The sequence below is a fragment of the Tetranychus urticae genome, chromosome 1 (genome assembly GCF_039701765.1).
Source record: "Tetranychus urticae isolate SD_2017Ah chromosome 1, NJAU_TeUrti_SD_1.0, whole genome shotgun sequence".
Taxonomy (NCBI): domain Eukaryota; kingdom Metazoa; phylum Arthropoda; class Arachnida; order Trombidiformes; family Tetranychidae; genus Tetranychus; species Tetranychus urticae.
Window position 1 is genome coordinate 6593277 of NC_142958.1, and position 15625 is coordinate 6608901.

Genomic DNA, 15625 nt, shown 5'->3' on the forward strand with positions numbered 1-15625 from the left:
TAATTATAAACATTTATAAATATGATATTCAAAGATTAATGGTTTTAATGATGAATGTAAACAACTGGATCAGGTTTTACACTTCATTTGTATCATTTGTCAAACTTAATGATAATCGCTAGATTATTATCATCATTATTCAAGTTGATTATTGAAAAAGGTGTTAATTAAAATGGATTATTTATAATAGTTGGTATAAAAAATTCAATATGAAACTGAATAATAAAAATTTTAAAGAATGCAAATGCTTGAAAAATTCATCTTGAAAAGTTTTATGTTCAAGATGTTCAAGCACTTCAGATTTATTGCTTCGCGATCAAAAATTATAAAATAATGAATGCTTGTTAAGCATAATTTTTCACGGAAATATTTGAATCACCTGAATATTGACAGTTTTTCATCGAAATTGCATTCGTTTTCGTGAACTTCATCGGCATGTTTGTAATGAATTGGCTCGTATTTATTGATATCTAATGATTTCCAAACATGGAGTCGGTCAGGTGAAGTTTAGATACTCGATCAGAATCGACGAGCGTCAGTTCAGGAGAGCCAGTATTAAAGATCTAAAGACTTACAAATGCTTGTCGAAAAATGGCTTGACTTCATTCAGTGCAATCACAGTTTTATTGTCACAGTTACTTTCAAGTTTAACCTGAATTAACATGAAATCCTTTCATTGAATTGGTGAGAAAACTTTCAATCGTCAATTTTCTGCTTGTCATAAGGCTAAATGAAAGACTGTGTATATCAGCAAAGCCCAAAACATATCCTAAAGAGGCTTAAATAAAAATTTTGTCAAAAATATCACATTTGAAACACTACACAACACTAACACATTCGTTCGCCAACAGCATTCTTTCAAACGTCTAAAGTCATTTAAGAAACACCTTGTATGTGCAGGTAAAGTTTGGATGAATCAAAATGTTGAATTTAAAATATGAGTTCAGGTTTCGCCGAGATTTGAACTCGGATCTTAGGATTCAAAGTCCTAGGTGCTAACCGTTACACCACGAAACCGATAATAACTCAAGTTTATCATACAATAGTTGATCAATCACTTGATTAATTTGATTAGTCAACTTTTTTCTTTCATTTTCCTCTTGAAACTCTTCTTTCTTTTCCAATGCTTATTCACCTGTTTCTTGTTCATATTACACTCAATCCAAATGGAAACATCAATCAATATCATTTTTAATTGAATGTCGACTATTAATCAAAATCGTTATCTAAGGTTTCGTGGTGTAACGGTTAGCACCTAGGACTTTGAATCCTAAGATCCGAGTTCAAATCTCGGCGAAACCTGAACTTTTTCTTCCAGTTTCATGAATTTCGCCAACTCAACGATTTTCCTTAATCATTTTACCCATATTCAGATCATCACCTAATAAAAAATCGAGTTTTGTAATAGAACTTTTTTAATTCTTAATCAAAAGTCATGATTCGGTTGAACTTTAGATTAATTTCGAACAGCTAACCATCAAACTTTCATCCAAAACTGTCAGTTTATTTGATCGACTGCACCAAAATGTAAACAATTAAGATGTTATTGAGTCTCAATTTAATCAATCGCAGCAAATCTGAACAATTTAAGTCGATTTGATCACATTTCGTTACAAAATTGTTGCACTTTCCCGGTTCCCTTAAACAAGAGCCTTTCAATGATAATATTGATAATATCAAACTTTTTTGGTTCACTTCATTTTTCATCAGAACTTTTCTTTCCATTCTTCTCTTCATTTTCTCAGGTTCCTTTTGGGTAAAAATGAGACCAGAGAGATTAATTGTTGGACGTCAAGGATCAACAGTGATTATTGATTGTTTTGTTAATGATGATATTAATTTCAATCTGGATACAGTTGATATAACATGGTTAAAAGACTCAAAGCCTCTTCTTTTTGACTCAAGGATTCAACTTGTTAAATCCAATCGACTAAAGATTGTTTCACTTACACGTCAAGATAAAGGGGTCTATCAATGCCTTGCCACCTATTCACCCTCACCTTCACCCTCATCATCTTCATCATCATTATCATCGGCTAATCCTTTAACAGCATCTGATTATGTCGAGATAATCCTTCATGGTAAGTTGAATCAATCCTTTACCAGCAATTGATGGAGTAACTTTGAGTTTCCTTAATTCCTTTTCACCATCTCTCAGCCAATTTCAACAATTCAATTATCAATAAACAAAATCTGATTACTTGATCATCTTTTATGTTGAGCAACAAATGCTAAATCAATTTAAACATTTCATTTAACGATTCAATCCAATAACTAATAACTTTATTGATATTCAAGTGAAACTCAAACCATTTCTTTCACCAGCAAAATTGATTAAACTAATTATTCCTATCAATTTTATTGATTTAATCATCAACTTTCTTCCTCAATCTAACCCATTACATTGACAAGTTGCTTACATTCAACCTGCAAATTTCAACCTTCTTTACTCATGAGAATTGCATGTTTTTCACTCAACTTGAACTTTCTGTTTTCACCATTTTCAAATAACCAATTGATATGAATAGTAAATGTCTCTGCAACTCTATCTTCATCTTCATGATCATCCTCCAGAGAATCCCATCTTCATCTCTTCAACATCTTTTCATCACTTTTTTTCTCTCCATTTCTTTCTGTTCTGACAAGATACCATTCAATCCCAGCAGATTATCATTCTTATCCTCAGATTATTTGCTTCAAAAAAGTATTAATTTTCCCTTAAATCTTATTCACTTTCGCCAAACTGAAATGTCCAAAAGTTCCGAATGAAAAATTTCTAAAATTATCATTCTATTCAAGCTGAACAATCTAAAATCCGGTTAAAAGCTTTTCAATTTTTCTGTAAAATTAAAGCTCAACAATTCAAGTCCAATTTAAAGTAAAAAGTTGAAATCAAATCTCAAAATGCAACTAAACTCAAATGAAAAGTGAAATAATTGTTCATAAAAAAGCAATTTTTAAACTCGAAAAAAGAAAATAATTTTCACCAAATCTCACAATTAGCATGTAAAATTTCAAGTGACAGAATATGAATAAAAGTGATTAAATTGAAAATTGAAGTAAATTTGATGGACTTGGAAAAGTGTTGAAAATAATGAGCAAAATGAAATTCAAACTTAATAACCAAATAATGTAAAATATCCTTAGGCTCTAAAAGGTTTCATTTATCAAACCTCAAAAGGAATCCTAAAAAACCAAAAAAAAGTCAACTCATGAAACTCATGAAACTCGCAACTTGATGAGAGATTCAAATTTCCACAAAGTTCAATTAATCAAGAGAAAAATTTTCAAACTCTTTCAAGACAAAAACGATTTAGATTATCTGTTGTCACAAGTTTACAGATTTAAAGGGAAAACTTTTTTTCCTTCTTGAAACAAAAACTTTAAGTTAAAGGACAATGTTTCTCATGATTATCCTTATTTAGCGTGAAAATATCAAAATAATGTCATGATAATGAAATGATAATGATAACTGAAGACAATTGAAGAAGACATAAGAATGGGTTTAAAAAGTATTAATGGAGCAAAAACTGTGCAAATGAATGCTTTTAACAATTGTTTTTGATTAAAACTCTAATGACCTTAAGCATACACTTTCAATGAAACATTTGAAACATCAAACTTTGCAGCTCTTTAATTTACATGGAAACAATTTTGCTTCATGAAAATTATCTTCATTCATGGAGAAGAAGATGAGGAAAAATATAATTTATCTAATCATCATCATAATCATCAGTTTACTTCTTCACTTTTTTCTTCTTCTTCTTCTTTGCCATTTCATCTCATTACCGTTAAAAGGTTCCTTTGAATTCATTTGTCATCTTGAAAGATTCTTACCTGTTTCCATGTTTTTTAATATTTTTCACTCCCTGAATGGTTGACAACTTTTTTGTCTCTCTGCACATTTTGAAAGGATTTTTGTGTGAATGAAAAAAACACAACTTTAATAACATGTTATTTACTTAGCGAGAAAAGTATTTAAGCTTTTACTTTTGCTTATCAAATTGTTCAATGTGCACAGTTCAACAAGCCAATAAGTATTGTTATTTGTTTACACTTTGCCATCTTCATCATCATCTTTTTTCCCCATCTTTAAGTTGTTCACTTTTACGATCAACAACTGATCAATTTTTATCATGAACAACTTGATGAAGATGAAAATTGTTGACACTAGAACTTTGTTTATATCCGAATCAACTCATTTCAATGAATTTTTTTCATTCCTTTCACTTTTCAATATTTATTTTTTTCATCATCTTTTCATTTTCATTATTTACTTGAAAATATTTTTCATCAGCAAAGTATGTTTTGCTAGGCTAAAAGACGTTAACCTGTCAACCTAGGCAAGTCACCTTCATAGGATCAAATCTTGCACTAGTTTAGCCATTTCCACTTACCTTCAGAAAAATTGGAAAAATTTAAAACTCAATTTTTCTCCTCCAATTTTGTTTTATTGCTTTCATCGTCATCCTTACGATCTTCCTATTATCATTATTTGGATCGAAATCTTCATTTAAATTATCATTTTTTCAAAGTCAAGTTAGGCCAAGCAAGGCTGATGCTTCAACCTATGCAAGTCACCATCGCCGGATAAGTCTTGCTTTAGTCCAGCCATTTCCACGTAAAGTTATTACTGTATTTTCATTCTCATTTTACCTCTAAAATTGGAAAACATTTAAAATTTAAATTTTTCTCGTCTAGTCTACTTTCATTATCATCTTTATTTTCATCATAATCTTCAATCAAATCATCATATTTTTCCTCATCGAAGTACGTTAAGTTAGGCCAATGAAGACGGATGCTTCAACCCAAGACAGTCACTATCATCGCATCGAGTCCAACACACTAGCCTCTACTTTCATAAATAATAATGTAAAAATATATTTTTCATTTTGCTCTTCTCCTTCCTTTTCATCTTTATAATCTTCATCGCTATCGTTTTTATCATCATCTTATTTTTTCCCATTTCTTCCGGTTTCCATCTTTGCTATTTATTTTCACACACATACAACTTTTCCAATTCCATTTTTGGTGAAAGTTCTGAGAAAGCCAAAAATGATAACTCAAATGATGAATTATCTGTTATTGAATCCATTTTTCTGCTCTTCTCTTCCCTCCTTTCCTCCCTCTATTCGCATAGTATTCACAGTTTTTCAGTTTGTCAAATATTATTGATCAACATTTTCTTCAATCATTTCAATTTCACCAGGAAATGAGCTTTGAAATGTTGATTTCAGTCAAAATTTACAATTGTAATTATCAAGATAAAATAAATGAAAAGTGAACATTGAAAAATGTTAAACATTTTTCATCTTTTTTCTTCACTTTTCAATTCATTATTGTTGCCTTTAAATGTTGCCTTCAAACTCCATCCCTTGTAATACCAATATGAATAAATTATTATAAAATATTGAAAAATGTATCTAACCAGTTGAAACAAGTTCATCTTAACCCTGGAGATGATTTTTTGTTTGCCTCTTCTCTTTTCCCATGTAAACATTTTCTCCATGTTCAGCCATTCACTCTGATTCTCATTCTGTTCACATGCCACCTTTTTTGATCTCCCTGAGGGTCACAAGAATCTTAGTGAATCTCTTGAATCAAAGTTCTTAGGATGAACAGAATATCCTTTTGAATGAGTAAAAAAAGAGGTTCAACTTGCAATGAAATCTGGCGAGTAAATAAAGATACTTTTCCTTCTCATCGACATTTCAAAGCACATTTCAATTCACACTCATTATGAGGTCAAGTCTTGGATTTAAAGTCTACTTGAAAAGGTTAAACTGTATTAACAGTTTAAATCAGTTTCCATTTTCTGTTCAATTGTTCAATTGTCTGCCAATATTTTTTGGATTAAATTTTATTTTCACTTTAATCGAGATTAACTCTTTCATTTAAATTAACCGCTTCTTTTGTTTGTCGTTTGGCTGTTAATTGTTTTCCCCTTTTCAATCACATGTTTCCCTCACTTACTTTTTGACTTTGCTTTTAACGGTTTTTTGTCTTTGTTTTACTGCCATCAACTTTACAGTTAATTATTTTAATTAGTTTCAATCTGTTAATTTAATCAAATTTACTTTTAATTTAATTGTGTTTACGTTAATGACATTGGTCATTAGTTGGCTGGTTTGTATTGAAATGGGTAAGTAAACTTGTAATAAACTCTGTTGGTTACTTTCATGGTAGTCCTTTGTGAAGCATATTGAGTCATTTTTTTCTGTTTTCAATTTTCAAATTCAATTAAAGAGGATTGAACTAGTTGCTTGCTGATTTTTTTCTTCATTTGGTTAACATGGTGGAAATTTTGATGGAGCAAGTTGATTACAATTGGCCATTAAGCAGATTTGGTAATCTTCAGACAAGGGATGGAAAGAGTGGAAAAAAGGAACAGAGGAGGAAAAATTGATTCTTCAGTTTTTCATCTACTTGACGCTTTTTCTTACCTTAACATTGTTGGTTATTCCTGAATGACAGATAATTGGTTGACTTTTGCTTTTTTCCTTCTCGTTGTCGTCGTCATCATCCCAACTCACTATAAATCACTTAAGTTAACCTTAAAGTGATGAATGCCTCAGGGAGTCAATAAAGTCTTGCTGCTGGTGAATGGGAAAAAAAGTTGAACTCTGTTCTTTGCGTTCATCCCTACGAGAAACCAATGAAACTATTTACTCCTTTGATGGTGAACAATAATTGAAAACCAAATGTTATTACAATTTAACTGCTTCCTTCGCCAGTCAATGATCATTTTTCACAACTTTACCAAGTCAAGTCAACTCTCAACCGTTTACATTTGAACAATTATTTGGCCATTATTCACGATTTAATATAAAACATGATTGAATCCTGTTCTTTCTCTCTACAATTTACGTGTTGCCTTTTCCATTGTCACCACTAACATTATTATTGTTATTCAAAAGGCATTTACCTATTTAATGGTGGCTAAAGGTGGTGAAAACAAAATGCAACTGTTAAGGTGAAATTAATGGCTTAACAAGTAGTTAATTGTAAACGAAAAGCTGTTTAACATGGAAAAGAAGGAGTATGGAAAAAACATAATTGAGTAAAAGTGATAATTCGCTGATGATTTCATTCAATTTATGATGAAAATTTCCACCAGAAAAAAAGCTAATCTTCAAATGATTCCATCATCATCCTTTTCATAATACTCATCATCGCTATCATCATAGTCATCTTTATCATCGTCATCTCTATTAACTTCGTTGCTGTTTGTTGTAAAAGGGAATTACAATGATTCAATTACTTTTTTGGCAAATTGTTGAAACGTTAAGTAAGTAATCAGACAAAAAAGAGCTGGCCAACAATGAGGATAGCGAATGATAATGACGATAATGAAGAAAAAGAAGACAACATTTGAAATCTTTTTGTACCAATCTTTTATTCATTTATTACTATTTTCATTCAATTCTCCCGAGTTTTGTGTAAATAACACAATTGTCACAAAAGTGTATTGGACTCAAGTATAGTGTAATGCTGGACACACACACATATATAAATGGTCAGAAGGCTGGAAAAATCAAAATGTTTCAATACAAGTCACGTGATAACTATAAACAGTAACAATAATAAGAATAACATGAAGATAGAAACTTGAATTGAGAATTACAGTTGATTACAGTTGGTCAGGGAATTGGTCAGAATGAGCATCAGAGGAAAAGAGAGAGAGAGTAAAAAGTGGACAAAAAAGTTTTTATACTTTTAGTAACATTCGCAATTGTAAGACACTTGAAAATAATATTCACATGGGAACTGTAATATATAAACTGTATTAACTCAAATATTAGCATACTTTCTGAGGTTACAATTTAGCTAATCAACAATTTATCGTCCAAAACAAATGTTTTATTAGATTGAAAACAAACGACCAACTTTGGTTTTAGTTTATTTGCATTTCTCGTGATAACATACATTTAATTTTCTCATTCATACAGACTCATTCCAGCTTTTTGGCTAAACCCAAGTGTAACCAGTTAATCAATGGGATACAACTCAACCTCTAAACGGGCAGCAAAGGTCTTGAATCATCTCTTCGTAAATTATCATGCTGAGCTGATTCAACTTGCCTGTTTGAAGTACTGAAAATTGAATAATTTTACTTAAGGAGACAAACTCTCGAGCTTGAAATTTTCTCAAAGATTCATCGTTTATAAGCTGAGCGTTCAGGACAGAAATACCAATTTCCAAAAGCTTATTTCTTGACGCCAAAAGCCTATTGCCAATTGGAAGAAAAAAGTGTTTATGTTAATCCAAATCATGAATTCCACGGAGCAGATGCCCGTTTCAATTTCAACCTCGAATAAGAAAGTTTATGTCACTCGAAACTCGAAAAAATTTTTCCATCGAATGGCGTCATTAGCGAAATAGTCTTTGATTCGTTAAACAAATTGAATGAGGCTTGCATGTTTGCTTTTCAATAATCAATGCTAAATCAACTTCAAATATAAGCAATTAGATTTCAAGCTCAATTTCCTAGTGCTGTGCATCAGACTGTGCTAATTGCTGTATCGTGATCTACTATCATCGCTTCGTTGACAAAAATTGCTTGAAACTACTTGAATCTTTTCATGACTTGCAGAGTTCGTTATTTACTTTTTCTAGAAATTGATCGAATACATAATCAAAGTGTTGATGATTCCAGTTATACTTGTTCTATTGATTATAAGCAGTCATCCAACATGAAACTATCTTCAAAGTGCAACATTTAACCTTTGATCATTTGCTCCAAAACTTTAAGATGACTCTAATAGTGAACTCTGTTGTAGAGCCATGATATTGAAATAAGATTACAGACAGGAATGAATCTGATTGAGCAAAATGTTAATAAAGTTAATGAGCACCAAGAGAATTAGATTTACTTCTTTTATCCATTTTGCTTTCCATTTTCATGATTGATAGTTTCCTGATTAAATGCTGATCATTTTGCCTTTCTCATCATCAAATTTTCTCGCTCAAATATCGATATTTTTTCATGCTTATCATTGTCCATCTCATATTCAGTTTCATCTGAATTTCTTTCATTGACATTTACTTTTGCTCCAATCTCTTCATCTTCAATCAGTTTTAAACAACGAAAACCATTTACTCAAACAAAGGTTCAACACTGTAACCACTGAACAACAAAGCGAAAAGGCAATGAACAAAAAAGATTCGATAATTAATCGCATTTAAACAAATTATAAATTATTTACTGTTCAATAATTATTAACAATATAAGGGTTAAAGTTGAATGCTGGTAAAAGTAAACGTTTAATGATGTGTTGCTAAACATTGGGCGATTTACAATTGAAAAGCAAATTGTTAATCAATTTCAAAGGAAAATACAATTCAAACTATTTCATTATTATCATCATTATTCAGTCAAATTGCTGGTTGATTAAACTGTTTAATGATGTTTACCCAAACTTGTTAACTTTTAACCAGAAAAGCGTTTTTAATAAGAAAAGTTGAGGCAAAAAAACGTTTCCATTTTTAACTTGTTAATCAGTTGATTATAATTTTTCAGTTGAAAAGCTTTTAAAATCATTTCTTTAATGATCGATCAAGATTTCATTTTTTCTCGTTTCCATCATTTCTTTCAATCCAAGTTTCTCATCAAGTTTTGCATGAAATTCATGTTTATTCCTGATCAGTTGCTTCATGATTAAATGGCAAAAATTAAACATATTGTGAGAATGGAAAGAATGCTGGAAATGCAAAAAATTTGCGATTAACTGAGTCGATGAACAAGTGACCAGTTCAATCAATGAAACATGAGTCAGGTCCATTGTTAACATCATTAACTGTCAATCAATCAATTTAATGTGATTAATGAAATGTCAACGTGTTCATTAGACATTCAAATGGTTCAAAGTCATCAATTCTGGGTTGAATCAATAAAAAATGATGAAACAGATTCAAAGTAAACAAGAAAACTATTGAGTCAACCTTTTTTTCCCCCTTTCAAATGTTCAACTGAAATGTCTTTTGGAATCAAATCAATTTAAAGTCAACAGCTGCATCATCTATGTAATGATAAAAAGTGATTTCAAGTTTTATTGCTTTTTCCGTCTAAATAATAATGCTAAATGATGAACCTTGGTACAAAATTGAAGTTTAAATGAAAACCAGTTGAACGCTGATTGAAACAAGCAGCAATAAATGTTTATCAAATAAACTTTAGTCAACAGTTTCAGCTTTTATGCTGAATTACCAATTTTGTATAAACTTTTTTTTTCCTCACAATAATGCAAAATAGCCTGATGAGTCTTTCAAGTCAACCAAAACTGGTTCAATTTTGACTAACCTTAAAGTTATATTGATTTAATAAACTTTAGTCATCATTTTAGTTATCACTTGATCAATATTTTACAGGTTAAGTGTATAACTTGTTATAGCAAACAACGTGATGCCAATGAGTTTGAAGTCAAAGTTTGCCAGTCTTTGAGCTCTTTGAATTTGTTGAGAGGACGCGGTTAATCAATAGGGAAGAGTGCTTTGAAATTGACTTGGCTGTAGATTTTTTGCTATTTTTGATTATCATCTTGAATCTAAAACTCAAGCATTCAGATGTGTGGGTATCATGAACCAATAGGAAGTTGTGATCTCCAAAAACTACCAGTTCCAGAGGTCCAGTGCTTCTGTACCTAAGCTAACCTAAGCTAACCTAACCTTTCACAGTATCCACTCTCCAACCTCTATCCAAAGATTGATATGCAGCACAATTATAATGCCCATGCTTAAATGTAGGATGCATGAATAAAGAAACGAATCGGCTAGAAAAGATCAATTCATCGATATGTGAAGCGAACGGTATTTTGAAATTTCTCTTTAAGAATTCCAAGAACGATATTGTAGATTGATTGAATCTCACATTGCAGATCGAACAAGAAAAATCAAGTCGTAACTATTGGATATTTTAAATTTTTCAATAAAAAAGTTTCAAAAATTTCAGTAAGAGTAACCAACTTTTTGCGGAACGGCCAAGTTGATCCAACGCCGGACCTGACTATTGTGATTTGAAGAATAGTATTCTTAGCTTTTCCGGCCTTTTGATAATTGAACTGATTTGAGTGACAAAGTATTCTCAATACACCGAAATCATCATTCATCTAATTTTTTCTCAAAGGCTAAAATAACTGATAACTTTTAGATATCGAAAAACGGCTTCAATTTTCGAAACCAGTATAAATTATTGATCTTGAGTTAGCCTTCTGGTAAGGTTTAGACAGACTTAGTCTTCATCCTTTGACTCGATAAAATTGAATCTAAGACAGTCTTTAACCCGATTCATGGATAAAAAAAGTATCCCATTTACACACAATTATCATTGAACTGATTTTATATCCAAGCTTGCCTCTCGATCCCTTTGGATTTGAAAAAGATTTGCCTTGTAAACATGAAGAAACATGAACAACCATTTAATGGAGTTTCGAACAAGTGACCTGAAAAAGAATGAAATGAAACAAAAGTAGACAAGAAGATGAACAAGAATAAGATAAATAATATTAAACAAAACGAAACCGATGTTCCTAGGCAGAGCACACTGAATGAACATTATTGTTGAACATCTTTTTTTCCCTCGTCTTTCCTCTTCCCTCTCCCATTCAATCTGGTCTATCTTTCTGAGCACTTTTATTGTGCACGGAAAGGTTAACTATAAGATGAGGATGATAATGGGAAGAGTGGAGGAAAAAAAGGAAACCCAGAAAAAAAAGAGTTGCAGATGTAAGATGATAAAGATGAGCAGTTGAAGTAAAAAAACAGAGCGACTGGGTAAAGAAGACAATAGTTGAAGAGGAAAACAATCAACTGTACAAATGAACGTTATTTTAATGGATCCAGAGACTGAACAAGGGACGAGGAAAAAAGGAAGATGAAGAAAAAAGATGAAGATGAAAAAAGCACAAACTGACATGGCTTGTCATCAGCAAATCTGAGCTCTTGAAATTGTCACAACATATACTTGGACTCACTTTGATTCCATGTTCAGATAGACTCTCTTAAGACCACATTTTATCTTTCGAGTTCTTTGTTTCACTTTGCCATATCTTTTTCCACTCATCATGGTCTTTACTCTTCTCATGGGTTACAGCATGCATTACAGGATAACCCAAGTCATTTCAAGTATTTTCAAGTCCACTGAATTTTACATCATCCAAATGATGACTTTTCAACTTTTGCCAAAAGAAGAACAAAAAAAAAGAAACCAAATTTTTCATTCTTCCACTCTTGGACAAGAGAGACAAACATTCAATGTCCAGTCTAAATTGAGATGTACTTTTAACATTTGTCCAGTTCGTTTGAACAACAAAAAGAACAAAGAAAATGTTCCAAATTTTGAAATGACAAATGAAGAGTTTCTTGAAGCCATTGCTTGAAGGTAAATCTTTCATCTTCTTATCATAATACATATTAATGAACTGAACTTTTGATGAATCGTAATTGACAAAAAGCAATTCAAATTGAACCAATTTTTACTGTTCAACTTTGTCCAAATTTGACCAGAAAAAAGAAGAAGAAAAAGTTGAATCTTTTTAAACATTGGTAAACATTTTTCTTCGTCTTCTTCAAAAAGCAACTCCAATTGATAATCTCAATCATGATATTGAAAGATTTATGTTGAAATGTTGCTTTTCCTTTCAAAACCATTTTCATTTCTGATTCATTCATGAACTCTTCCCGTTCAACTCAATATTTCATCAAACATTTGTATATGAAAGGAAAAATATTGAGTTAAATTGAAGTGATAGTTTTGCATCTTTTACCCTCTTTTATGCAACTCAAATTGTCACAAAATTCAACTCTTTTCGTGAAGAAATATTTTGTTTGTTATTTCATTTCTGCTTTTAGCTTGGCTCATACAAATTGTCATGATATTACATTGGTTACAATTCATAATATATGAGGACACAAAAAGCGAAATAAAAAGTCATGAGAGACTTTTTTTTCGTTTTTTCTCTTCTCTTCTCTCAATATTCACATTGACAAGTTTCAAATGTTGCCAAGTTTACCATGTTTTTAAATTGAGTTTGGACAAAATTAAAGAGCTGAATGTTGCTTCTTCTCGTGATGATGTTTGTTTTGACTGGGCCAAATGTGTGATAATCAATTGAAAGGTGACATTGAATAATGTTGTTTGAATTGAGTTTTGTTTCTGCTTCGGTTGATCATTAAATGGACACATTTATATTCATAGGCGATTCATTTGTTTAAGTTTGACCGAAGGAAAGGTTTCCTTTTTTTGGTTTGCAACCTTGCTGAGTACCTTATTTGAGTCTTTCAATTGAAACAACATCAGAATCTTTAAGTACAATAATAACAACTGTGAATCTTTCGACTGCCTTTTTTCTGTGTCCCTTTCGATTCTGATTGATAATTCGTGACCTGAAATTCCAATATTCACTTTTTTGTTTCACATCTTTCCTGTCTCTCTGCTCAACATCAATTTACCTCTTTTTTTCGGCAAAACTAACAATTTCATCAGTGATAATATTTAATAACGATGAAATGGACAAAAGTGAAATAGTGAAATTGTGTGATAAGAGGTGAAAAAATGGAAACATTTTCATTCCATTCTTCCGTGTCGAGTTAATATCTTTTTTTCTTGGTTAACCATTCCATTGACAGTGCAAGGTTCAAACGGTTCTGGTTGCTGCACCTGAATTAACATGGAACTTGACCATTTGATGAGAAAGCTTTCAATTGTTGAGCTTTCTCTTCTCGAGATACGACAAATGAATAGACAGTTTTTATCGAAATCGAATTCGACTTTTGGCGTAAAATATTTTCCCCTGATTATTTTTTTCGAATGAAAACAAAAATTTAAATTTCTTAAAAAAAGTTGCAGTAAATCTGAACTCTTCGCATTAGGAAACAGACTCATGATTGTAATGAATTGGTTCGTATTAATTGGTCTCTAATGATTCGAGACCTAAGCATGAATATGTTCAGTTGAAGTTTAGATGAATCAAAATGTTGAATTCAAAATATGAGTTCAGGTTTCGCCGAGATTTGAACTCGGATCTTAGGATTCAAAGTCCTAGGTGCTAACCGTTACACCACGAAACCTTAGATAACGATTTTGATTAATAGTCGACATTCAATTAAAAAGGATATTGATTGATGTTTCCATTTGGATTGAGTGTAATATGAACAAGAAACAGGTGAATAAGCATTGGAAAAGAAAGAAGAGTTTCAAGAGGAAAATGAAAGAAAAAAGTTGACTAATCAAATTAATAAAGTGATTGATCAATTATTGTATGATAAACTTGAGTTATTATCGGTTTCGTGGTGTAACGGTTAGCACCTAGGACTTTGAATCCTAAGATCCGAGTTCAAATCTCGGCGAAACCTGAACATTTTGTCCATTATTTTTCCATCATTTCACAAGTCGAGGCAAAACATTCAAAAGGAGGAAATAACATGCAATTGATACGAAATGAATGTTTACCATGTTAATGGTAATCTTCAATGATGGACAAGAATCGGTCAAACAGGAATAAACTTTTAAATGAAAATAGAAAAATAATGAAATTCTATCTGATCAAAAGTTTCAAGACAAAACATAAATTCAATGAAAATCCAACGACCTGTATTGACCTTTTCAAAAGTCAACAATTTGAACCAAAGTATCAAATTTCAAAGTTTGTTTGTTGAAAAACAAGTAAAAAAGAGTAAAAAAAGCTCCAACAGTTTTCCATCCAGGAATATTAATGAATGTGAATTCAACAGAATCTCATCATGATTAGATATTAGTCAACTCGAACTGAGCAAATACAATGTTGCTCCATTACAAAGGATTGCAATAATAAAAATGAAAGAGAAAATCAGAGAAAAAAAAATATCACTGAAATGGGAGAAGAAAAAAAGAGTTCCCTTAAAAAAACTAATAAAATAATGTAAACATACGATATTCATGAGTTATTAGCATGTGTAATATTATGTCAACCTGTTTCTGTCGTAATGAGTCGGTTTATCAGATTCAGCATTCAATAAAGTATCGCAAATGTCGAGTCAGTGAAAAGTCAATGAAACCAAAAAGAAGTGAAAAAAGGTTGGAAAAAAGGAAAAAAAACAAATTTCTTCTTTAAAACAAATGTATTAATATCTTTCATTCTGATTGAAGTTCAAATGTTTTACAATTTTTGGTGTTTCTCTCCTTTTCATGGGTTAACATGAAGTAAAAATATGATTTACTGAGTATGAAATAAAATACAAATGTAGCCATTTCTAGCTGTGAGTTTATTAATATTTTTTTATTACAATGAAAGAGAAAAGAAGAAAAATGATGAAGAAAATGATGAAAGAGTAAGATGGCGAGAGATGATGGAGAAAGGTTAACATGGAAAACGAAATGATATTAAGTCATCAGAAAGTGAAACACTCTGTATATAGCCTTTAATGTTGTATAATATTTTATTACAGTGAAAGAGAGAGGCAAAGTTATATAAATGTATATAAATGTACTCCCAGGGCTTTGGTCTTGGTAACAACATCAATCAAACCATTTTCAGAGGAAATAAAAAATGCCTCATTAACCTCGTAAAACCAATACTCATAACATTCATCTAGTTTCATCAGAATCATCATTTCACAATAATTGTCTTTTTTTCTTCTTCTTTTGTGTCAC

The 15625-nt window shown here is 31.1% G+C and overlaps 1 protein-coding gene, 1 long non-coding RNA gene and 4 other non-coding genes across 6 annotated transcripts in view; 4 read left to right on the top strand and 2 right to left on the bottom strand.

The window, feature by feature from the left end:
- The window catches only part of LOC107367228 (cell adhesion molecule DSCAM-like), a 57671-nt gene that overhangs the window by 10118 nt on the left and 31928 nt on the right, over nucleotides 1–15625 (top strand). The window contains exon 2 of the mRNA XM_015934912.3: nucleotides 1746–2081. Within this exon, the coding sequence (XP_015790398.2) occupies nucleotides 1746–2081 (336 nt within the window). The remainder of the gene's footprint in view (nucleotides 1–1745; nucleotides 2082–15625) is intronic.
- On the bottom strand, nucleotides 946–1017 carry TRNAQ-UUG (transfer RNA glutamine (anticodon UUG)). Its single transcript has one exon. It is a non-coding gene; the product is annotated as a tRNA-Gln (tRNA).
- TRNAQ-UUG (transfer RNA glutamine (anticodon UUG)) lies at nucleotides 1231–1302 on the top strand. Its single transcript has one exon. It is a non-coding gene; the product is annotated as a tRNA-Gln (tRNA).
- LOC107367232 (uncharacterized) lies at nucleotides 5978–10206 on the top strand. Its single transcript, XR_001569841.3, has 3 exons — nucleotides 5978–6142; nucleotides 6247–7288; nucleotides 7950–10206. It is a non-coding gene; the product is annotated as an uncharacterized LOC107367232 (long non-coding RNA).
- TRNAQ-UUG (transfer RNA glutamine (anticodon UUG)) lies at nucleotides 13993–14064 on the bottom strand. Its single transcript has one exon. It is a non-coding gene; the product is annotated as a tRNA-Gln (tRNA).
- Nucleotides 14278–14349, top strand: TRNAQ-UUG (transfer RNA glutamine (anticodon UUG)). Its single transcript has one exon. It is a non-coding gene; the product is annotated as a tRNA-Gln (tRNA).